This window comes from Stegodyphus dumicola, chromosome 8 (assembly GCF_044657685.1).
Source record: "Stegodyphus dumicola isolate Sdum_Otavi_A_Nest chromosome 8, ASM4465768v1".
Classification (NCBI taxonomy): domain Eukaryota; kingdom Metazoa; phylum Arthropoda; class Arachnida; order Araneae; family Eresidae; genus Stegodyphus; species Stegodyphus dumicola.
This window is the reverse complement of record NC_140775.1, coordinates 18800478-18826940: the sequence shown is the minus strand read 5'-3', so window position 1 is coordinate 18826940 and position 26463 is coordinate 18800478. Positions and strand designations below refer to the sequence as shown.

At 36.3% G+C, this 26463-nt stretch overlaps 2 protein-coding genes across 3 annotated transcripts in view; one reads left to right on the top strand and one right to left on the bottom strand.

The window, feature by feature from the left end:
* LOC118199139 (uncharacterized) overlaps positions 1-21304 on the bottom strand; it is a 74986-nt gene extending 53682 nt beyond the window's left edge. Inside the window, exons 1-2 of the mRNA XM_085822911.1 lie at positions 21173-21304; positions 5540-5597 (exon numbers count right to left, since the gene is read on the bottom strand). Coding sequence (XP_085679037.1) covers positions 5540-5597; positions 21173-21304 — 190 coding nt within the window. The remainder of the gene's footprint in view (positions 1-5539; positions 5598-21172) is intronic.
* Positions 1-26463, top strand: part of LOC118202111 (calcium-binding protein E63-1-like) — a 710926-nt gene that overhangs the window by 172766 nt on the left and 511697 nt on the right. The gene's annotated exons all lie outside the window — the stretch shown is intronic.

The window sequence follows — 26463 nt, the reverse complement described above, 5'->3', positions numbered from 1 at the left end:
TTGTTTTTAAATCTGAATTTGTGAATATATTAAAACTGACCCTATATTAAAATTAAAGTGAATTATTAATACAAAATATTAAAACTGAAAATTTTGCTTTTATTTTTAAGATATTAAAAATCTTTTGATCATTTTTAAACATCCAATAGCCCCCAAATTGAATTATTCATAATTAAATTATTTTACAAAATCAGTTTCTAATTTCAGTTAATTTGTATTAAAAATTGAATAATAAAATTAGCCATTTAATAATCTTTATATAAATGAATCATCTTTCTTTAAAACATGTAAGGAATTTATAGTGTTTTGATGACATTGTTGGGAAATTGTTAAAAGGAATAAATTGTATTTTTAAAACTAAATCAATTCCTAGCCTCAGAATAAATAAATATGTTTTCGTAACATGAGAATGCTGCAGGCTTTTTTATATATTTAATATTTAGTTGTAAAAATTTGACATTATGTTAACAATTCTTTATATCATTCAAAAGCTAACTCAAGAAGCTCTTCTAAAATTCTATCTTTCTGCTCACACAATTAAAAAAAAAATCTGAAAGGCCTCAGATTTTAGCAGTCACTCAAAGAGGCTAAAAGTTTATGAATGCATAGATTATCAATACAGATGGGGCAGTGGAAATAGCAAAACATTTTATAAGATACTGACACCAGAAAGTTATATATCTTCTATATATTTGAAAAATGAAGAAATATATCATATAATTATGTAGAAATATTAAAATATTTTCAATTAAATATATCATGAATTAAATGCATTTTAAATCAATCAGATTAAAAATTTAAAAAGGCATTGTTAAGAACTGTGTATAATGCTTTTAAATAGCTTGGCTTGTTAGTCAATAATATATTAGATTTTAAAGGTAAATATGTTAAATTTTGCCAAATGGCAAGACTTGAATGAAAAGCGAAACAAGTTTACGACTGACGATATGAAGTCACATTTCAAAACTAATAGCCCTTTTAGATTAAAAAAAAAAGTTCTGAATATATTTTGCAATGGTTCATTGGTATTATTTTACGCAAAATTCAGTAAAATGAAATTTACCCATTGAAATCAGCACCAAATTAAACTTTGTAAATTCTAGCGCATGTTAAAGGTTGTCTCATCCAGAATTTTATTACTAACCATTCATTTCAAAGCAAAATAAAACAGTAATTGCCATTTATATGACAATCAATATCAAAAATTTAAATCTGCATTTTACGCAACATAGAAAAACTTCAAAAGATCTACTGTTTACCATGCAATTAAGGCATTTTATTCTGCAATAAACTCTAGGATATATTTGTTTATTACGAAAGGAGACATCTTATGTATATCGCCAGAAGGACTAGAGATGACTAGGAAACGGGGACTATTGTTATGATTTTTTTTATTTGAATCTGTACGTAATTTTTTTGCAGTAGACTTTTCAGAACTAGGTTGAGTGACTGGTTTAGCAGTAGACGTTTCAGAACTAGGTTGAGTGACTGGTTTAGCAGTAGAAGTTTCAGAACTAGGTTGAGTGACTGGTTTAGCAGTAGAAGTTTCAGAACTAGGTTGAGTGACTGGTTTAGCTGTAGAAGTTTCAGAACTAGGTTGAGTTACAGGAGTGACTTGAGTGACAGGAGTTACCTCGAAATCAGCCCTGTCCAGGATAAAACGAAGGACTCTCGACACGGGGTTTGCTCCTCTTCGTGCAAGAGACACAAAAATAGGATAATGATCGCTGTTGTACAGGTCATTTCCGACACTAAAAGTGCAAAATGGCAACAGAGATGGTGAACAGATGGCAAGATCGAGAGCGTAGAATGTCCTTGAAGGCTCATGGAAGTACTTATCTTGCCCATTATTTAGGAGACAAAGGCTGTGATCTTCGATCATCTGCTCAATTTGTCTTCCTCGGCAATTTGTATCTTTGCTACCCCAGAGTGGACTATGGCCGTTAAAATCTCCTATTATAATAAAAGGCTCAGGCAGCTGCTCTATTAGATTATTTAAATCTTGCTGATAAATGTGCTCATTTGGAGGCAAATACAAAGAAACAAATGAAACAACAATATCAAAATTTATTGAGTAGCGACAACTTGGAGGGATTTCGTCAAAGGAAGTATATTTGAGGGATAATCCAGTGAGGAGAGGAGACCTACTCCTCCACTGGCACGCTCACCTGCAAGGTTATCCTTCCTGACGAAAGAAAACCTCCGAAGTTTTGCATGGTGTTCTGGTTTCAGATTTGTTTCCTGTATTGCTAAGCACACAGGATGGTACGCATTTATTATAGATTTGATGTCAAGCAAATTTCGGTGGAAACCGCGACAGTTCCATGACACGAGGGTGGCCATTATGAATGGTTTTTGTTTTTCCTGTTTTACCATTACAGGTCCTACTGTGTTGGTGTTGAAGTGTTGAAGTAAGTTTTCTATTGAAACATTAGGAAAAGCTTGTACTTGGCATATCCCAGCACTGTTGATCAGAAGGTTAAGGCCATCATTTCCGACTGTATCTTCCAATATTGCCCGAGCAACTTTTACTTCCTCAGGTTTTGAAACATCTGTGAAATTACTTCGTAATATGAGAGAGTTTTAAAAATTGTTATGCGATGTAGTACATTTACTGCAAGCCTAACAGAAATAATTTTTTTTAAATATTTATTAGCATTTCTCTAAAATATCGAATATTGGTTACACAAGTTTATCTTGCTATTCAGTATGAATTAAGAACATTCAGAGACAAAATACTAGCTGATGATCTACACTGTATTGCCATTAATAACTGGACATTCACAATAGCGACTGTTAATCATCGATATGCATCATGATACATTACGAGTAAATACAATAAAGTACTCATTGTAAATCTACGTTAGCTAATACTCTGAAAATGAATGCACGACATGAGCTGTGTGAAGCTTCACGCGATGTAATCGACATCATCTACAATTCTATCATTCCATTCATGAAGTTTGTACCGTAAAGTGAATGATATGGTTTATGAAAATGACTTTTAATTGGTACTGCAATATTATCCTAACTCTTGTATCATGCATAGCGATGTGCCTGCTCTTGGATTCTACCGACGATTTTGCAACACGTAAGGAATGATACCTGAATGAAACCTGCCCATCCATTACGGTTGTGTAAAACGTATCGGCAAACGTTACTAGACTGCTAGAACATCTTGTGAAATGAGAAATCACACTGTGTTTTAAGGAAATTGCTGTTCGCCCTCCTGCAGAAAGGATGATTCAAAATACATCGAGACATTTACTTCAGTAAATTTTAGTATTTGGTAAGTCTAGGTATTTACTTACGTGAATTATTAATACTTAGTATTAGAAAACTTCCACGAAGGAGTGAAACTGTAGCCGCAAAAGCGGACTTACATAGTAAGTCATTGCATTAAACTTTAAATGAAAATATTCTTGTGGCTATTCGATCATTAATAGCAGAGCCGTACCTGCATATAAGCGGTAAATGGGCGCCCCTGTATACAATGTTTCTAACTTGAAGTTTAAGGACTGACAATGTTCACATTTAATATTCATGTCATCATGTCACCACAGGAATTCTCAAAAATTTAAAGTTTCTCCGTTTGAAACTATTTTACTCCTTTTTGCGTTTCGGTCAGCATTACTCTGTCGTTTTTCTTTTTTTCCCATTTCTCTCCTGCTTTTTTTCAAAGGACTCATTTTGTCGAGACAGGCTTTTTCGTCTTGCATCTGAGGCAAGCCTTGTTTCTCTATGCTCATCAGTCTCATTTTGCCGAGAAAGACGCATTTTAATATTTAGTATTAGAAAACTTCCACGAAAGGGTGTGAAACTGTGGTAGCGGCAAATGCGAACTTGCATAGTAAGTCATTGCATTAAGCTTTAAATGAAAATATTCTTGTGGGTATTCGATCATTAATAGCAGAGCCGTACAAGCATATTTTTTCACCTGAAGCAAAGCGGTAAATGTGTGCCTCTGTATACAATGCAAGATTATTTATTTACCTATTTGTAGGGGGGAGAAGAATAAATAAATAATACTAAATGATGTTAGAAAACATAACATTACGCAAACACGTGCAATATATATATATAAATAGGCTAAAAATTCGAAAGAAAAAATTAGAATACAATTTTTTTTTAAACCCGACCTGCGCTATAGCTGCAAGATTTGTATATATGCATTATTGCATGTATATACATATAATCATACATATAGAACAGATTAACTATATTTATATATATTTTATGCTCATAAAAAGTAACTATTTCAAATGAAAATACAAAAACTCTTACAGTAATATTTAATTATAATTTTGTATATTCCAGAAACATATATGATGATTAACAATTTTAAAATGGAAAACATTAAAAATATGCTTTTTGAAAAAATAGTAAATAATGTTAAAGCATCTGCTCAAAATTTATGTTTGAAGAAAACTTTTGTTTATTCTTCGGATGCTGTTCCAGAAGGCGTTCACGAAATTCTAAAACTCAGCAGTTTTGTCGCCGTCTATGTTCAGTTAGCGGACTTTGGCAAGTTTGTTATGACCAAGTAAAGAGCTCAGAACGACTAATGTCAGCAGTATAATATTTTCTATGATACTTTATACAATTCGTTACACAACAAAGTGTAATTTAGTTCCTTAAAGATACTTTCAGTAACAAATTTTAATGTTAGAAAATATTATATACTGTGAAACTACTGAGAAAGCTTATGTCTTTTAAGAATAAATTAATGCTATTAGTTTTTCTTTTGTTACCCGGATTGTTTATAACACAAAATTCTTTTAATATTCACTGATGTATTCCGAAATTTAAAGTTAAAAAGCATAAGTTTAAAAAAAATTTCTGAATTTTTGATCGAATAGCTAATTTGGCGCCTCTTCTGTTTGTTCACCTGAGGCAAGTACCTTACCCTCATCCCGGCCCTGATTAATAGCAATACAGTGTAAGAAAACGAACACACCGAAGAAATGCTGCAACTGTTAAAGAAATAATAGTGAACAAAAAAGAATCATGATAAATATTAGTTTTGTAGGTTCTTACGAGTCGCGTTAAACACTAGTTCCTTTAGACCTTGTATATTTCATTTACAATAATTTCAAGTTCACAATTGAGAATTCTGGATTCAGTTTTATGTCACGCTTATTAACATCACTACTAATATTAGTGCAGTATCCATCCATGTTATACAAAACGGAATGAGTAAGCTTTCGAGCTTTATTTTTTGACAGTTCTAGCTGAACATGGCATAGTTATATCAAATACAATTATGGTTTTCCCGTAGTGCAGCCAGTTATTTATTTAAAATTTAAAAAAACTAGTAGAATTTATAAAATGAAATTAACGTCTGGGGCCACAGAATGAGTAGAAAAAGCACTCGATGTAGTTTTCTGTTTTTTATAACTTTAAAAATACTCATAACTGAGTATTTTGAGCTATATCGCAACACAAATACTCACTGAAAAGTAGATTTTACTTTGAAATTGTCAAAGAAAGTATCTGCTCACGCCAGACAAAGGAAATAATTATAATAAATTTTACTTACCCATTCTGATGAAAATCACTTCAGAATACTTCGAAGAGTCTTTTATATCAATCAATGCCTGAAATATTTTATCATATTTTTAATAAGAACGTTAATAAGAATATAACAGTTTGTTGCATATAATCATGTATTATGAGCTTGTCACTGTAGGTAATGAATTTAATAATTACTATATTATTGGTTTGAAACTCCTTAAATGAGATACTTTTTTGATTCCAGTATTACAAATGCAATTTTTTAAAAATATTCGTATAGCCTAATCGTATTTATAATTCCCTATAGATTACTACTTTATTAATTATTGTATTAATCTATTCGCAAATGCCAGAATTTTACTTAGCTGAAATTTTCATTAAATATCATGTAGTTAATTTAATTTCTGTAGCAAAATTAATTAAACAATGCAAATACCCTGGTATTAAATATCGAAGTGAAATTTTCTTTATTCTAACTCTAGTTTTAAAACTATGCCGCCCAGAAAGCGGTTAGTGGCTCTGACGACACGGGAAAGCGAAGCGACACGACCGAGAGGTAGCAGGCTTAACTCTCGGTGGTGTTGACCCACGGACCCGGAATCGAATTGCGGAGAAGGCATGGATGTAAATTGTCTATCCCCTCATAATAAGTAACGGTGGCAACCTATTTGGTGCCTTTAAAATAAAGCTACCACCCCTTCCGGCTTAGTAATGACCAACGCCTCTAACGGTTAGTGTCCGCCACTGGAAATTTAATTCTTTTTTTAAATTACGGATTTTCTATGAACAGTGAAACTTAATTTATAGGTTCCTTATTTTCAAGCTCCAGCAGATTCTTTTCATAGGACCATCTGGGCATGGTCCATACCCCTATGCGTTTTCCCTTCGTCTAGATTTTATGTAAAATATATCTTTGTTTTTGGCTTTCCACATATTTGCAATACAAACAGCCCTAAGCCTTTAAAGGTTTCAATTCGCCATGTCTGCGAATGTCTAGTATGCTATTTTGTTCAGAGGAAGAAACAAAAATATGCACCTTCAAAACAACAATCGTCCTTCTAAGCAGTGGTTTTACATTAGAGAATAATGTTATCATCCTTATGCTAAATCCCCGTTATACGTCTGGCTAATTTAAGGAAATAAGAGCAAACATAAACGTCCACACTGTTTGTGTTACCATTCAGAATTGCGAAATACAAGGTTCAGATAAGCCACATCTTCATTTCTTTATGAGAAGTATATACTTTATTTCTATGGGATAATTAAGATTTGCATTTTCAAAATTTAACGTTCTTTAAAGCTAAAATATTTTTACCTAACGTACGTTCATGAGTCAAAAGAGCTATCCAAGAATCCTATAACAATGAGTAATTCTGGAATCAATAAAATTTTACTATAATTCATACTAACAGCATACTCCTCGTTCAAGTATGTTGGGAATATAGCAACTGATCATAATAAGCTTAGTAAGTATATTCGAATTTGTCTTTGTAATATTCTGATTTTATAAAATAATCAAGGACTTGCAAAAGATCAAATTAAAGGTATCTAATTGCAGTTTCAATTTCTGTAACTTTATAAAGTAAATTAGCTATGAGATTATTAAATTAATGTCACACCTTGAGCTGTTACTAATACCATTATTGAGGCAGCTATGCTTTCCATTCCTAGAAAGTCAGAAAAAATACTGAAATATTCGAAACCGTGGTGGAATCGCGATTGTCATGAAGCACTGAAAAAACAGAAAAAAGCATGGGGTATTTTTCGTAGATATCCTACTCTACAAAACCTCATAGCCTATAAAAGAGCCAAAGCAAATGCACGAAAAGTAAGAAGGTAGAGCCAAAGGAATTCTTGGATTTCATATGTGTCGTCAATAACATCCTCTACGCCTAGTAAGCGGGTTTGGGAAAGAGTTCGAAAAGCATGCGGAATATGTAAAGACCACTCACTTTCCATTTTGGAAAAAGATGGCTGTGTGATTAGCTCCATAGAAGAAATTGCGAATACTATTGGTGAGGCATTTGCTGCCGTTTCTTCCAGCAGAAATTACTCACCTGAATTTCTCTCTATCAAGCAGCACTCTGAAATAAATCCCATCACATTCAACTCTTCCAAATCTGAGCCTTACAATAGAGAATTTTCTATGCTTGAATTAAGGAGAGCTTTATTGCAGACACATAGGTCTTCTCCGGGTTTTGATGGCACAAATTATGAAATGCTGAAAAATCTGTCCTATAAGTCACTGAATGCCCTTCTAACTCTTTAAAATAGAGTTTGGAAGGAGCATACTTTTCCCAGTGCTTGGACGAGAGCTGTTGTAATTCCTATTGCTAAGCCAGGGAAAGATCCAAGAAATCCTTCCAACTATCGGCCAATTGCCCTTACGAGTTGCGTATGCAAGCTGTTTGAAAAAATGGTAAACAGCCGCCTAGTCTACTTCTTGGAAAAGAATAATATTATATCGCCTTATCAAAGCGGTTTTCGAAAGGGGAGAACAACAGTAGATAACATGCTCCTCTTAGAGACCTCCATTCGAAAAGCATTTGTAAGAAGAAGCCACCTAGTCTCGGTATTCTTCGACATTGAGAAAGCTTATGATAAGGCATGGAGATACGGTAAGAAGAAGCCACCTAGTCTCGGTATTCTTCGACATTGAGAAAGCTTATGATAAGGCATGGAGATACGGTATACTTCGGGATCTTCATGAGAGTGGCTTGCGCGGCAACCTACCAATTTTCTTTCAAAATTTCTTGAACACTAGAACTTTTCAAGTAAGAATTGGCTCTGTTTTATCATATGTTTTTGAACAGGAAGAGGGTGTGCCTCAAGGCTGTGTGCTTAGTGTAACATTGTTTAGTTTAAAAATAAACTCTCTATTAAAAGAGCTGCCTCCCACCATTTTGGGATCTCTCTATGTTGATGATCTGCAGATTAGCTGTCGAGGGGCAGACATGAGATACGTAGAGAGGCAACTGCAGATGGCTCTGAATAAGATCGAAGAATGGTCAGACAAACAGGGATTTACATTTTCGAAACAGAAAACTGTGTGCGTGCACTTTTATAGGAAGCGTGGTCTCCATCCTGAACCTGAGTTATATCTGAATGGTACTATTATTCCAGTTGCGCCTGAAGTAAAATTTTTAGGAGTGACGTTCGACCGAAAATTGACCTTCCTTTCTCATGTTTTAAACCTGAGAAAGAAGTGTCTAAAAACACTAAATATTTTAAAAGTGTTGGCGAACACCTCCTGGGGTGCAGAGCGTTGCTCCATGCTTCGCATTTACACATCGCTTATCCGCTCTAGACTGGACTATGGCTCAGTTGTTTATGGATCCGCTCGCTCATCTGTTTTGTTAAAACTGGATCCTGTTCACCATCAAGGTTTGCGGATTTGTTCAGGAGCTTTCAGGACTTCTCCTGTACAGAGCCTATATGTTGACTCTAACGAACCATCACTTTATCTGAGGCGTGAGCAATTGTCCCTTTTACAATATTTTAATATTTTATCCCAATCTGAACATCCCAATAAGCTGTGCTTACTTGATAATGAGTGTAACTCACTATTTGAAACACGTCCATCCTCTGTTCCTACTTTTCCTTTAAGAGTTCGCCCTGTCATTGAGAAACTTTCCCTCTCTGATATGCACCCCCAAGCAGTACAGGATTTTGAAATTCCACCTTGGGAAACTTCACGGATTCAGCTCCTTGATGTTTTCAAACATCACGTGAAGGCGAGCACTAACGAGATCGTTTACAGACAACTCTTCGCTGAGCACAGGCACAGATATAGCAGTTATTATCCGGTATACACAGACGGATCAAAGTCAAATGATCATGTCGGGATGGCTTTTGTATTTGAAGATTACATTGAGGGCAGATGCCTGCACCATGCTTGCTCAGTCATAACATCTGAACTAACTGCCGTCTATTATAGTCTTTTGTACATCTCAAAGCTCTGCCACAAAAAGTTCATTGTTTATACAGACTCGTATAGTGCTCTTAAATCCTTGGAAGCTTTTCCCAACACTCAGAATCCTGTGGTAGTGGATGTTCATATAATTCTCAAAATTCATATAAATTTAACGTTTCGAGGATATGAATTCCTGTATTGCTGGGTTCCTGGACATGCTGGAATAAAGGGAAATGAGCTTGCAGACATCGCAGCCAAATCTCCTATTGAACCGTCCAGTCGTCTTATCCCTTTTAGAGACATCTGCTGTGTCATAAAGGGAAAGGTCCGAAAAAAATGGCACAAATTTGGGATGTTCAGCATCACAAGTTGAAGAATATATTCTAAATTACTTGAATATTTCCGCAGATAAGAAAATCTTATTGAGAGCAATAAAAATAGCCAGCCAACAGTTGAAACATTAGTCATCCCCATAATATATATATATATATATATACAGAGTTATCCGCTACCAGACCGACGAACATGTAGGGGGGACAGAGACGTCTCAGAATCACATAGGAATGCACATTCGCAAATTCCGTAGTTGAGAGCTATGGTGCAATGAGGCAGAGAAGAACAGAAACAGCAACACATTAATGGGATAGAAAATATTTTATCGAAAGTTTGTAGTATAGCAGGTGTTCGAAATTACGACCAAACGTCCAGTTGTCTAGAATTCCTTACGTTCTGGAAGATTACTCGGAACGTTACCCGAACAGGTGTGCTCCACATTTCACGACCTTCGCAAATGTGATCAGGTTACGTGAGATTGGTTGGTTAACATAAGCTACAGTGAATCGACAGCGAACTATGAGGACACCTACAATGAGGAGGCGATCTTATGTCTAGAAGAAGACAGCCCAAGCGAGCGAAAGCTTAACAAGTAGGTTTATTTCAATCCATTGTCCGGAGGATACTAGTAGCAAACCAAATGAGCGCATAACATTTTCATCGCATCCAGTTATTAGAGCCTGAGGATTATCCACTCTACAGACAGCACATCTGCTGCGTCCGTATTGTTCACGGATACAGCATACTTGACACGTGAGGAAACCTTCAATCAGCATAACGCCCATGTGTGGGCTTAGGAGAACCCTCATCGTACGCAGCCACGTGCAGCTCAAGAGCGCTTCTCTGTCAATGTTTGGGCCCGCATCCTTGGAAGCTACCTCATTCGATCGTACCTTATGCCCAGTCCTTTGGACGGTAGGTCATACCTGATCTTGCAACAAGTCCGAACTTCTTGACGCAACACATGTTCCTCCGTCGTCGCGCCGATACATGTAGCACCAGCATTATGGGGCTGTTCCACATTACACGATTGATGTCCGCTGACACCTTGACGTAACCTTTGGACAGCAGTGGATAGGTCGTGGTAACCCCGTTCATTGGCCTGCCACATCTCTTGACCTATCCTGCATGGACATCTTCTGGGGGTCATGTGAAGAATTTAGTGTACGAGACGCCCTTCAATTGAGGACCTTGTCGCTCGAATATGTGTAGCTGCCGGGAGGATTCGTGACATGCCAGGAGTCTTCAGGAAGGTAAGGAATTTCATACAGTGCCACTGTCAGGCCTGGCAGACGACTTCTGATCGTAATTTTGAACACGTGTTATATGACAACCTTTCAATAAATTGTTTTCCTGTCGCATGAATGTGCTACTGTTTCTTTTCTGTTTCTCGGCTTATTTGCACCATAGCTCGCAACTACGGCATTTGCGACCCTCCTTTCCTGTGTGAGTCCGAGTCATCTCTGTGCCCCCTGCACACCCTACAAGTTTGTCGGTTTGGTAGTGAATGACCTGTATATATACATAAAGAATATATTTATTAGAAGAGTTTTAATGAAAATGCCAATACAGTACGCAGTGATTTCTGCATGCATTATACGGAAGTTAATTTATTGTAAGGGGAGTAAACCAATTTCCGATCAATTAACAATAATTAATAGAAGCGAAAAGATATCATGGTCTTTATTATACTAGTAAAATAATGCAAAAACAAAATAAAATAAACAGAAAGCTAATAAATAATACATTCTTAATGGACTAAAATAAAATAGTAAGAATGCATGAGGTTAGCATAATTAAAATACGCTGCGAAAGAAAAAGGGACATTTTTATATCTCCCGTTATACTGTGCCGATTGACGAAATTTAAAATGTGTTTTTCATCTTTCGAAAGTGCGAATTAGGCTATACAGGATATTTCTAAGCGAATATCCGGGTTTTAACTCTTTGTAGTATTTATTACGTAAATTTAAAGTCATATATAATTAATACTATAGAGACATTAGATATTTTATGGAAGCAGGAGACTTGAAAAATGAGCAACGCCCTCGCAGGGAATCGAACCGCGGACCTCTGGAATACGCACCCATTGTGTAGACCAGTACACCACAAAGGCTGGCTAAGGAAGGCGGGAGAAATACTTTATATACTCCCCCTTTTAAAGGGCGACTGGGGTTTTAGGGGACCCAATCGCCAAATCCTGGTTGAGGAGAATCATCATCCAACACCCGTTTAGTTCCGGGCGCCATTGTAGGGACATTAGGCATTTTTGGAAGCATGCAAGATGAAAAATTAGCACAGCCTTCGCCGGGAATTGAACCGCGGACCTCTCAATCACGCGCTGAGCGTGCAGACCAGTACACCACGAAGGCTCGCTAAGAAGGTGGGAGAAATACCTTATAATATATGAAATAACAGGGCAACTCAAACAGTTCTGTTTGTTGGTACAGTACAGGCTCTAAAGCCCATAGACCATAGTTTACATGCCAACTTTGCACATGAGATGATGTTGCACGACGATTTTCTGAATCATGTTGTTTTCGGTGATGAATCGACATTTCACCTCAGTAGATATGTGAACACTGATAATGTGCACATCTGGGGCTCAGAAAATTCTCACGAGATGATACAATTGCAACGAGACTTCCCTAAATTGAATGTTTTTTGTGCCATATCTCGGCGGAAAGTTTATGGTCCTTTTTTTTTTCTTTGGAGAAGCCTCCCTCAGGGGGCTCACTTTTGTGAGTACGGGTGTGGCAATACCGAGGTACCCTAGCCCTTCAGGGGATCATCTTCTTGGTGAGACGGGTGTCACGATCCTGGAGCCCCAGTGATCTGTCCTCTTTTCCGTCTCCTCTCCTCTTTGCTGGAACTTTTTCCCTTCTCTTCTCCCTCGTGGTTTCTCTCTACGGAGTTTGGGGCTCGTCACGAGAGACTGGAACAGCCCTTGTCTCTAGTCTTCGAGTGGCGAGAAAACTGCCCACGTGTTTGCCGTGCGTGGAGACCCGTGTCGCTGGAAAGGAGGGTCCTGGTAGTTGAGGGGCGAGGTACTGTCCCCAACACACTACTTTGGCCTCTGCTTCAGCTAAACGGGAGGCACCTTAGTCGTCCTCACGGGTGTCAATCGGCTGGTCACTAGTCCTTGTGTCAGTGGCTTGGGGTCAAGCTCTCGGGAGTACCTGCTTTCGGGAAAGCCGACTGTGGGGCTTCAGTTTGCGTATAGGTCCGGCTAGCCCTAACACAGGAATCTGTGTTCCCTTGTTGGGCTCCGTGGTGGGCGGGGCCGTCGGACCCGAATCTTTATTCTTTCACTATGGCTTCTTCTCATATCTACTTAATTAAAGATTTCGAGGTAACTCCTGTCATTCAAACTAGTTCTGAAACGTCTACAGCTAAACCAGTCACTCAACCTAGTTCTGAAACGTATACTGCTAAACCAGTCACTCAACCTAGCTCTGAACCATCTACTAATAAACCAATCATTCAACCTAGCTCTGAAACGTCTACTACTAAACCACTCACTCAACCTGTCACTCAACCTAGTTCTGAAAATTCTGCAAAAAAATTACGGACAGATGCAAATAAAAAAAATCATCACAATAGTCCCCGTTTCCTAGTCATCTCTAGTCCTTCTGGCGAAATGCATAAGATGTCTCCTTTCGTAATAAATAAATACATCCAGTCTTGTATTAGTGAGCCGAGAAACATAAAGCGTCTCCGCTCCGGAGACTTGCTTATTGATACAAACTCAGCCACCCAGTCTGCTTCTTTACTTCAGATTACTAAACTTGGGCAAGCGAATGTCACTGTAACACCCCATAAGTCACTGAACTATTGTCGTGGTGTAATCTTAGAATTCGACCTTCTGTATGTTTCTGAAGAAGAGATCGCTTCTGAGTTATCCGAACAAAATGTCTGCGGTGTAAGGCGGATCAAGATGCGTAAAGAAGGTAAGTTGATAGACACGAAACACGTGATCCTTACCTTCAACACGCCTGATCTGCCTAAGAATATTAAGGCCGGATATCTAAATATTCCTGTAAGACCTTATATTCCAAACCCTATGCGATGTTTCCAATGCCAGCGTTTCGGCCATTCTAAGACGTCTTGTCGTGGCAGCCTCACATGCGCCCGATGCTCACAGATTGGCCACGATTCTGATAATTGTACCGCTGCGCCTTTATGTATAAATTGCAAGGGTGACCACCCAGCATTTTCTCGCTTGTGCCCAAAATGGAAATCGGAAAAAGAAATCCAGACTGCAAAAGTTACTAGGAACATCTCTTACGCCGAAGCCAGAAGACTAGTCCAGAGCACACAGCTTCGACCAAATTCATCATACGCCAGTGCTTTTAAATCATATCGTACAGTCGCCACCCAAACATCAATAGGCACACAGACCCTACCAAATAAAACCCAACCGTCTACATCCAACAAGAAAAAAGAAAATGCAACTCATATAGTACAAAAGAAAGAAACAATTATTCAAAGTAAGCCGAAAACTGCCACACAAAAAATATCAAATAAAAATAGAAGTCGCAGCAATAGCTCTCTTGATGACATGATTTCTGAATCTGCGGATTCAGACTTTATGGAAGTGGAAGAGGGTCTGGAATTTCCCAGGCATCTACTTCCACGAAAAACAAAAGAACAGCACAGGAAAAACAAAAACCATTCATAATGGCCACCCTCGTGTCATGGAACTGTCGCGGTTTCCACCGAAATTTGCTTGACATCAAATCTATAATAAATGTGTACCATCCTGTGTGCTTCGCAATACAGGAAACAAATCTGAAACCAGAACACCATGCAAAACTTCGGAGGTTTTCTTTCGTCAGGAAGGATAACCTTGCAGGTGAGCGTGCCAGTGGAGGAGTAGGTCTCCTCTCCTCACTGGATTATCCCTCAAATGTACTTCCTTTGACGACATCCCTCCAAGTTGTCGCTACTCAAATTTTGATATTGTTGTTTCATTTGTTTCTTTGTATTTGCCTCCAAATGAGCACATTTATCAGCAAGATTTAAATAATCTAATAGAGCAGCTGCCTGAGCATTTTATTATAATAGGAGATTTTAACGGCCATAGTCCACTCTGGGGTAGCAAAGATACAAATTGCCGAGGAAGACAAATTGAGCAGATGATCGAAGATCACAGCCTTTGTCTCCTAAATAATGGGCAAGATACATACTTCCATGAGCCTTCAAGGACATTCCACGCTCTCGATCTTGCCATCTGTTCACCATCTCTGTTGCCATTTTGCACTTTTAGTGTCGGAAATGACCTGTACAACAGCGATCATTATCCTATTTTTGTGTCTCTTGCACGAAGAGGAGCAAACCCCATGTCGAGATCCCCTCGATTCATACTGGACAGGGCAGACTGGGAACTCTTCTCTTCCATTGCAGAGCTCACAGATGAAATGGTAGAAGATGCGCATATCGATGACGCTGTTGAAGCTGTTACTAATACTATTATTCAGGCAGCTATGCTCTCCATTCCTAGAACATCAGGAAAACTACTAAAATATTCAAAACCATGGTGGAATCGCGACTGTCATGAAGCACTGAAAAAACAGAAAAAAAGCATGGGGTATTTTTCGTAGATATCCTACTCTGCGAAACCTCATAGCTTTTAAAATATCCAAAGCAAATACACGGAAAGTAAGAAGGCAGAGCCAGAGGGATTCCTGGATTCCTGCATATGTGTCCTCAATAACATCCTCTACGCCTAGTAAGCGGGTTTGGGAAAGAGTTCGAAAAGCATGCGGAATGTATAAAGACCACTCACTTTCCTTTCTGGAAAAAGATGGCCGAGTGATTAGCTCCATAGAAGAAATTGCAAATACAATTGGTGAGACATTTGCTGCCGTTTCTTCCAGCCGAAATTACTCACCTGCATTTCTTTCTATCAAGCAACGCTCTGAGAAAAATCCCATCGCTTTCAACTCTTCCAACTTTGAGCCGTACAATAGAGACTTTACTATGGTTGAATTAAAGAGAGCTTTGTTGCAGACACATAGGTCTTGTCCGGGTCTGGATGGCGTGTATTATGAAATGCTAAAGCATCTGTCCTATAAGTCACTGAGTGCCCTTCTCACACTTTACAATAGAGTGTGGAAGGAGCGTACATTTCCCAGTGCATGGAGGAGAGCTGTTGTCATTCCTATTGCGAAGCCAGGGAAAGACCCGAGGAATCCCTCGAACTATCGGCCAATTGCCCTTACCAGTTGTGTTTGCAAACTGTTTGAAAAGATGGTAAACAGCCGCCTAGTCTACTTCTTGGAAAAGAATAATATTATATCGCCTTATCAGAGCGGTTTTCGACAGGGGAGAACGACCGTAGACAATATGCTTCTATTAGAGACATCTATTCGAAAAGCCTTTGTCAGAAGAAGTCACCTTGTCTCAATATTCTTCGACATTGAGAAAGCTTATGATATGGCATGGAGATACGGTATACTCCGGGATCTTCACGAGAGTGGCTTGCGCGGCAACCTACCAATTTTCATACAGAATTTCTTGAACGCTAGAACTTTTCAAGTAAGGATTGGCTCTGTTTTTTCGGATGTTTTTCAACAGGAAGAGGGTGTGCCTCAAGGCTGTGTGCTTAGTGTAACGCTGTTCAGTTTAAAAATAAATTCTGTATTAAAAGAACTTCACACCATCTTAGGATCACTATATGTAGATGATTTACAGATTAGCTGTCGAGGAGCAGACATGAGATACATAGAGAGGCAATTGCAGATGGCTCTGAATAAGATCCAAGAATGGTCAGACAAACAGGGATTTACTTTTTCGAAACAGAAAACTGTGTGCGTGCACTTTTGTAGGAAGCGAGGTCTCCATCCTGAACCTGAGTTATATCTAAATGGTACAATTATTCCAGTTGCGCCCGAAGTAAAATTTTTAGGAGTAACGTTCGACCAGAAATTGACTTTCCTTTCTCATGTTTTAAACCTGAGAAAGAAGTGTCTCAAAACACTAAATATGTTAAAAGTGTTGGCGAACACCTCCTGGGGTGCAGAGCGTTGCTCCATGCTTCGCATTTACAGAGCGCTTATCCGCTCTAGACTGGACTATGGCTCAGTTGTTTATGGATCCGCTCGGTCATCTGTTTTGTTAAAACTGGATCCTGTTCACCATCAAGGTTTGAGGATATGTTCAGGAGCCTTCAGGACTTCTCCTGTCCAGAGCCTGTATGTTGACTGTAATGAACCATCACTTTATCTGAGGCGTGAGCAATTGTCCCTTTTACAATATTTTAATATACTATCCCAACCTGAACATCCCAATAAGCTGTGCTTACTTGATGATGTGAGTAACGCGTTATTTGAAACACGTCCATCTTGTGTTCCTACATTTCTTTTAAGAGTTCGCCCTGTCATTGAGGAACTTTCCCTCTCTGATATGCACCCCCAAGCAGTACAGAATTTTGAAATCCCACCTTGGGAAAATGCACGGATTCAGCTTCTTGATGTTTTTAAGTATCATGTGAAGGCAAGCACTAACAAGATTATTTACAGACAACTCTTCGCTGAGCACAGGAACAAATATAGCAGTTATCTTCCAGTTTATACAGATGGGTCCAAGTCAAAAGATCATGTGGGGATGGCATATGTAATTAAAGACCACATGGAGGGCAGACGCTTGCACAATGCTTTCTCTGTCTTAACATCCGAATTAACTGCGATATATTATAGTCTTTTATACATCTCAAGGCTCTGCTACAAAAAGTTTATAATTTATACAGATTCGTATAGTGCTCTTAAATCAATAGAAGCTTTTCCTAATACTCAAAATCCAGTAATAGTGGATATTCTCAAAATACATATAAACTTAACGAATCGTGGGTATGATATCCTGTACTGCTGGGTTCCCGGGCATGTGGGAATAAAAGGGAATGAGCTGGCAGATATCACAGCAAAATGTGCTGTTGAACTGTCCAGTCGTCTCATCCCTTTTGCAGACATTTGTTGTGTTGTGAAACAAAAGATCCGAAAAAAATGGCAACAACTTTGGGATGTTCAGCTTCAAAATAAATTAAGACATGTAAAACCTAGAATTGAGCACTGGGAATTAACCAAAAATCGTAAGGAGGAAGTTCTTTTGACTCGCCTCAGAATTGGTCACACTAGAGTGACACATAACTACCTTTTAAAAGCTGAAAATGAGCCTGTTTCTTTTAACTGTAATGTTTGTTTATCTGTTCGTCATATTTTAATTGAGTGTCCATGTTTTAATAGTCTTCGCCAGAAATATTTTAATAGCTGTGACTTACCTCTCGACCGTTTAATTGGAAGAGAGGTCAATTCTAATTTATTTTATTATTTAAAAGATATTGGCTTTTATTACCAAATGTAATTTGTTTTGAAGACTGTCTCTTGAATTTTAATATGTGCTTTTAACCTGTGTTTATATGACTTCATCCTCTGGATTTGGTACATTTATCTACTTGTTTTTATTTATTGAATTTTAATGTCATCAATTGTAATCATCTCATCTTTTGTTTGGCGCGTCATAATCATCTCTGGTTTTGCGCCATAATCACTCACTCACTCACTCACTCTTTGGAGAAGCCGCTGTAACTGGTACTTTCTGTCTTGATGCTCTACAACTATGGCTATTTCACCAATTGATAGAGACGCCTCAAACACTAATCAACGATACACCACAAATACTAAATCAGTGTTTGGAAAGAATTGGGCTATCGACGGGATGTGCGTCATCTGACAAAAGGTGCTCTCATTTAATACTTGTAAGCTTGTAGGTATAACTGTTTAAGTTGCTCTTTCATTTTACGTATTAATTATAATTTTAAGTTTTACGTAATAAATACTACAAAGCGCTAAAATCCCGATATTCATTTAGAAACACCCTGTGTATTATATTTATATATAGCACTGCTCTAATATAGATATTTTGGCACGAAATCGGACTTTTCTGAAAGGACTTGCCATTTTTTTTTCCATATTTCGATTCTACAACACAAATTATGTTTAAATATTACATTTTGTAAAATTTGGTGCGAAATTTACGGAGAAATTCAAAAATTTATCTTGGCGCATATTTTCAGTTTGCACCAAGAAAAACTCACTTGACGAACTTCTTAATATATGGCAACCTATTTTCCTTTTTACATTGTGCGTGAGGGGGAAAAAAGTCACATCGTTACTACTTTCAAATAATTTTAATAAAGCGCCTAAACCGCATTTAATGTTATAATCACTTTCAACAAATATGCCAAATTTCAAAACGCGCCAATATATAAATTCATGCATATCTTCAAAAAATTTGAGTAAAAAAAGCTCTTAATTTTTTTGAAGGTATGCTTAAAAACACATCTTCTGTAAGATGATGGTAAAACTTTTATAGACTGTAATTCAAAATTATTTCGAAAAAATTATTTAAAAATACAAATTTTGAAAGTAAATCATAAAAATTGGCGAATCTTATTTGGAATGAAGCTAAATTTCGAAATGTGAAAGGAAGAATCAAATAAGTTGAATAAAAAAAATACAGATTAATAAATATATACCAAATTAATTTAACATTGAGGAGCTAATGTTTCAAAAACTATTCGTGTGATTTTTACAAAACATGGCAGTTTGGCATAATTTGAGTCGTAAAATCGAAAAATGGAAAAATTGGCATCTCATTTCAGAAAAAGTCCGATTTTGTGTCAAAATACCTATATTAGAAGAACGCTATATATAAATCTAATACATATCCTAAGTCGCACTTTCGAGACATGAAAAACGCAAGTTGAATTTCGTCAATCAATATTTTTTTTTTAGAGTAAGTTTCCTAATATCCTTTCTTTTTCTAGGGGATAATATACAATAACATTTCTAATAAATAAATTATTTTATTACTTAGCAGCTTTAACGCAAGTATTGGGCTTTTTTAAGGACATAAAAAAAATTGTAAATCTCCTAAGATAAAAATATCTTTTAAATCTTAATAAAACATATGTAAATTTCAAAATTATAATTTAAACTAGCAATATTCCTTAATTCCACCCCCCCCTATTCTAAAAAATTGTAATAACTTTTCTGGACTGAGTCATTTCTAGATCATTCTATGTCACAAAGCTTGCGTAACGCTTATGACGTAGCTAACTCGGAAACTAAAATCCAAATTTCGAGAACTGGAGTTCCTATCTAATATTAAACATTTAGCTAGCATGTCTTTCTTTCACTTTTTAATGCGTAGGATCTAGTACTAAGCTTTTACTTTTTACTAACCCCACCGGTTTTCTAAAATGTAAAATAAATAACAGTAATAGTTTATCCAAATTTTTAAACCTGATGATAGAATAAACCAGTTGCAAAACCTTTTTATGGTTTTTCTCTATGTGTAACGTGAATACGAGTCCTTTTCTTTTAAAAGGCACTCTTCTAATTCAGAATGATCTGAAATCGTTCGCAGTTAATAAAATATTAACATAACCGAATATATCCCCCTTCCGAATCCAGTTTTTAAAATTTCACGACACTTTGACGTCTATGTATCTATTTATATTGCTTCCGACTGAATATTATAAGCGTGGCATGATCGATAACAAGGTGCACTGAACTAAAAGTTCACTTTTCTCTCATCGCATCGAAGAGAATGCCTAATAAATATAACCAAATCTAGAAGAAACTGTTGAGATTAGCAGCAATAGGCCATCCGTTATCCGCTGAACCTTTGTAAGAATCAACCGTTCTCATCGATTACTCAACGGCAGTAAGCCGATGAGTAAGACGTAATAAGCAGATACGTAAACAGATAAAGTGTAGATACGTAAGAAGTAGCGAATGTATAAAGCGCGGTAAATATACAATGAATCCTCTCATGATGACCACCTGTGGATATGACTAGTATTTCTAAGAAGAAATAAATTAAGAGTGATATTTTTCTAATTACCGTACTTCAGTACCGGTTTCAAATATCAACCTGACAGAATACCAAAATCTTCTAGAACCGTGGACAGTTGTCTAGAGAGGGTTCAGTCAAATTTAACAGCTGTCATAATATGGTGCGTTCTTTTAGTGAAAAAAATTCAAAATCAAATTATCTTTCGTGATAAATATGCTAAATAGGTGACAAAATAAAAGTAAGGGAAAACATTATTTTCACATTTGAGAACAAGTTTTTAAAATTATATAACTATTGTAATGCATTAATAAAATGGTAAGTGTTCATTTATTGAAAACTCTTCAACATTAGCTCATTTTACAAATAATACTTTAATTTACTATGTTTGCTCTTTCCTAGAATTGAACAAATTTAGAGGTAATTTAAGAAACACAAATTTCATTCCTAGAATACTGTGTAACGTTAAAGAACATACCGCTTATGCAGTGATCCTAAATAATAAGCAAGATTTTTAGAAAATTTCATACTCATCTGGTGATTTTAAAAATTGTACCTGAAGTGAATCTTTGTTCCTGTACGTAGCAAATACATAGCGGGGTGCTTTGGGAAGAGCCACCAACTGCCTAACAAATTCTAAGCCAATACCTCTGTTAGCTCCGGTAACGAACACACTTCGTACTTCCATTTCTAAGCCACTGTAAATTTGAATTATTCCCTGCTATATTTTTAGTAATTCTTATCATTTTCCATCAGCTGATATAAAATCAGCGTTGTTAGGCAACGCAATCTTTATCGTTTGGAAATATAAATGTAAAATTGTGAATTTGGATGGTTAATAATAACGATATGCTATCTCACTCATGGAATTTATTCCCTCGTTTGTTTCCTTCTGAAATAGCTACTAAGGAGGTTTTGGTAAACTATATTATCGTTATTCAAATAAATCAGTTACAGTGGCTGCCATTTCAAAGTTTAATCCTTTTTTTTTTTTTTTTTTTTTTTTCCGCCAATCGCTGAACACTGAAGTTCACTGAAAACATCATCTCTTAATCCACCCTAGAACTTTTCCTGAAGTACAGAAAGTTAATGTTTTATAATGAATTAAATATATGAAAAAATTTCTCATTTTTACGTGGAGTTGTTCGTGAGCAAGATTCTTACTACTTGCTTTGCAACGTCAATCGATGTTGGCTTCCTTCATATCATGTGCAGTATATTAACATCGGTAAATGGTTTAAGCTCAAAATAATTTAAAACTTACAATTATTCAGCTGTTTCAGAGTTAACAAGTCTTAGAGTTATAAACCACCACAAATGTTTTGATAGATTTAAACTAAAACGCAAATCTTAAGCGCAAGATATATAGTGCAACAGCAAGCAAGATTTATAATGGAATCTGCTGTTATGGCGAAAGTAACAATTTTAACAATGTGTAAATAATTATCGACGTTTGCAGTTGTTGAATAGAACATATATAAAAGAGTACATAAAAAATAAAAGGATTTTAACTGCAACATGATTGTGTTTTCACTTGACTTTCCATTGATCCTTTTTCCAGAAGATGTATCAGATCATCAGTTCACTTAACGTCAAACAAAAGTTTGATCTGCATGCAAACTGTTTAATCCTAGATTAAAGACTAACTGTCGTGATTCATCTACATCATTCTCCAAGTTTACGCCTATATGACTTTTATTGTTTTCAACAACTAAAGTTGATAACGTAACATATTCCTCCGCCCTTTTTGTTATTGTACAGATGTAATTGAAATAATATAGTATACGAGAGTAAGCTAAGTACGTTAAAGTAAGCTCTTCGTTAAATAGCACACGATGAAACCTTTTGTTTCTATTTATTATGAATTTCTTTGTTATCACAAGCACATAAAAAGTAAGCGAAGAAAATAGAATACACTTAAATTTAATAAAAAATAAAACCTAATTTCCAACATTCATTTATTGAGATAATCTAATAAACACGCATAACGGCAATATTTAAAAAAACGCGAATTACACGATGTTTGGAAGAATAGATACCAAAATAACACTGCAATCAGAACACTAAATATTTTTTATTGATTGCAAACGATTTATTTATTGATGATTTTATTGATGCATTGATTGCAATGAAACATTGCAAAGTAAATCTTATTCGGACTTCAGATTCTTGAAAGGACAGATTTAGTCTCTTTTTATTCTAAAAATAATGCTGATGTACTTAAAAAAAATGCTAAAACGACCACGTTTAAAAGCGGTCCTATCAAGACGTTTCAGCGACGTCGACAAAATGCAAAGATGCAACGGCAAATATTTTGCGTTTTCGCAGCGTCGTAAAAGTTACTACAACCACTTTGCAACCTCTCGGATCAATTTGCAACGTCGTGTACTACTTGGGATAACATATATTTGAAGGAACAAATATAGAATAGTCCAGAAAAAAAATGCAACCAAGGAATTGTCCTATTTTCTCCGATTTAATGAATTTAGGTACCTTATTGCAAAAACATCAAATAATGAAACGCCTTCAGCTGCTGTCAGTTTAAATCAGCGTCAATAAAATGTCGGACATAAAATGGTAAGGAGAGTAGGTGTCTTATTATTTAATGTTTCCAAAACAACACATATTGATAAAACTGAAACAAATATTGAAAATATTTCATAGTTTCAATTTTATTTCAAAATCCTCTTTTTACACGGTAGATTGGTTCCTCAGAAAACCGTGTAAAAATACTCTATATATATTGTATAAGAAAATATTCTACACTCGCGGTCTGTCCCATATTCGATTCATGTACATTATGCTAGATTCCAACCTCGTAGCAGAAGATAATATTCGTAATATCGGATACACTGGCATCTAAGTCTTAATTCTCCCATTTGACGGGTTTTTAAACAGCTCTTCTTCCAATATATATATATATATATATATATATGTGTGTAGAATTTGACTTGATTCACAGCATGAGAGCACGAAGTAATATTTAAATGGTTTATTTAATAGAAAGAAATAAAAGTATATAAAGAAAAGTATATAAAGATGAAGTTAACGGTATGCAGGATTAACATAATGATGTAAAGGCATAACATCGAAAGCACAATTAAAGTTCATAAACTCTTGAAGACGTGTGAGCCGTCTGCTCACGTCTGCCCTCCACTCTCGACCAGGTCTCAGCGCTGTCTGGGATGATTCTTACTGCGCTGGGCTGTGATGGTATACTGATGACGTCATAACGGGCAATTCTCATTCAGCATTGCACGTTATGATTTCCCACAGCTTCGGCCAGCCTGAAGAGGCATCGTCCTCGATGTCTGTTGAATGGACATCACTATCATGTACCTCCAAAGATAATAAAAAAAAAAAAAAAAGAAAGAAAGAAAAAAGAGTATCAGGTCCTTAGGCTTTGAGCTGATACAAGCATTAAATCAATTTGACCATGGCTTCATATGGTCAGCCGCAGTAGATGTCAAATTTGGTCCTTCATGGCATCCTACTTTCTCGACTTCATATCTGTCATTTGATCTTACAGCTATGATTTTATACGGTCCATGAAATTTAGGTCGTAGTTTCAAACCAGTCCCATATTGAGTTCTCTGAATGGCTACCAAGTCGCCAATCTTGTATAGTTTCGGTTTCTTACGTTTCTTGTTGAATTGTTTTCGATTCTCTTCTTGAATCCTGAAAATGTTGTTTTTCGCATCTTCTCTCATTTCGTCACGTTCTTGCATCAATTGTTTTAGATATTCTTCATTCAATGTTTCACTAATTCTCAAATCTTCTTTATTCTTCATTTTCGTGCCTATGAGAAGCTCAAACGGTGAATATTTCGTACTTCTCGTAGTCGTACTGTTAATTATTCTCTGAACATCTGGAACGTATTTAAACCATTTCGTTGAATCTTCATGTGATAATTTTGACAAAACAGGAATCAAAATTCTATGAATTCGCTCAATTTGTCCGTTACCTCTTGGAATACCGGTAGTAATTTTGACATGTTCTATTCCTTCTTCAGTACAATACGCTGAAAATTCTTTCGATGTAAAGGCACTACCTCGATCTGAAATGATTCTGGCTGGATTTCCAAATACAGTCTGTTGTTGCTTCAATTTTGAAATAACTTCTTGTGTAGTTGGTGATTTCACTGGATAGAACCAAGTAAATTTCGTAAAAGCGTCGACAACAGTTAGAATGTGTTGGTATCTCTTGTTCGTCGATGGAAAAGGTCCAATAAAGTCGATATGATACGTACTCAAAGGAACGTTTTCTTTTGGTACAGGATGAAGAAATCCTTCTGCTTTTCCTTGCTTCTTGTTGTACAGTATACATTCTATACAGTTAGCAATTACTTTTTCAACTTTACATTTCAGTCTGGGAATATAGAATTCTTGCTCTACAGCATTCACAGTTTTATCTACAGCAAAGTGACCTTTTTTATGTACCTTCTGTATGATTTCATTCTGTAAGGATTCTGGCATTACTAGAAGATCTTTACCATTTTCAAATTTGTACAAAATATCATTTCTCACGAAGAATCCATTTTCTTCTCCCTTCTCAACTAAATTCTTGATCAGTTTCACATGTTCATCTTCATTCTGTTGTTGAGCTAACCGAATCTTCTCAGTTACATCGGATGTGTATGATGTTAAAATTAAAGCATTTCTACTTAAAGCATCAGCATGTTTCATTTGGCTTCCTGAACGATGTACAATTTCGTAATCGAATTCTTCAATAAACATTGCCCATCTCGCAATTTTAGGAGTTAAATCTTTCTTATCTAAAGTTTTCTGAAAAGCGCTACAATCAGTTACAATTTTGAATTTAGTCCCTAACAAATAGTTTCGAAATTTCTTCAGAGCTTCTATTACTGCAAGGGCTTCTAATTCGTAAGTACAGAGTTTCTCTTGCTGCGGTGAAGTCTTCTTACTCATATACTGGATTGGGTGATAATTACCATCATCAGACAATTGGAGTAATACCGCACCAAAGCCTTGACTACTAGCATCAGTATGAAGTTCTAATGGATATCCTTGCCTAAATATGTGTAGAACAGGTGCCTGAGAGAGAATTTATTTTAATCTGCAAAAAGCTTCCTCTTGTTCGGAATCGAACTTAAAACCAATACCTTTTCTAAGCAAGTCACTAAGAGGTTTAGCTATTTTAGCATACTGAGGAATGAATTTACGAAAATATCCCGTTAGTCCTAAAAAGCTTTGTAGTTGTTTACAGTTACGCGGTTGTGGAAATTTTCGAACAGCAACAGTTTTGGAAGGTGATGGTCGAATAGTTCCGTTTTCAATTACATGTCCCAAAAATTCAATTTTACGTTTTAAGAATTGGCACTTTTTGAAATTTATTTGTAACCCATATTCCGAAACAGTTTTGAATACTCTTTCTAATTTGTCTAAACATTCAACTTCATCATTAGCCGGTATGACTATATCATCCATATAAATAATTAGTACACCTTCATTTAGCAAGTCACGAAATATTGAATAAATATACCTTTGAAAAACATTTGGACTAATACATAAACCAAAAGGAGCTTTAAGAAATTCGTAGATACCATTATGTGTTACAAATGCGGTATATTTGGTGCAATTTTCGTCTATGTCTACATGGAAAAAGCCATTTTTCAAATCTAGTGTCGTGAAAACTTTTGACTGTTCTAAGCGATCAAGTACTTCCGGAATTAAAGGCAGTGGAAATTTGTCTTTAATAATCTTCTTATTTAATTTCCGATAGTCCACGCATAAACGTTTCGAGTTATTACGCTTGTTACACAAAACAATAGGCGCCGAATAATCAGAATTGCTAGGCTTTATTATGCCCTCTTTCAACCATTCCTTA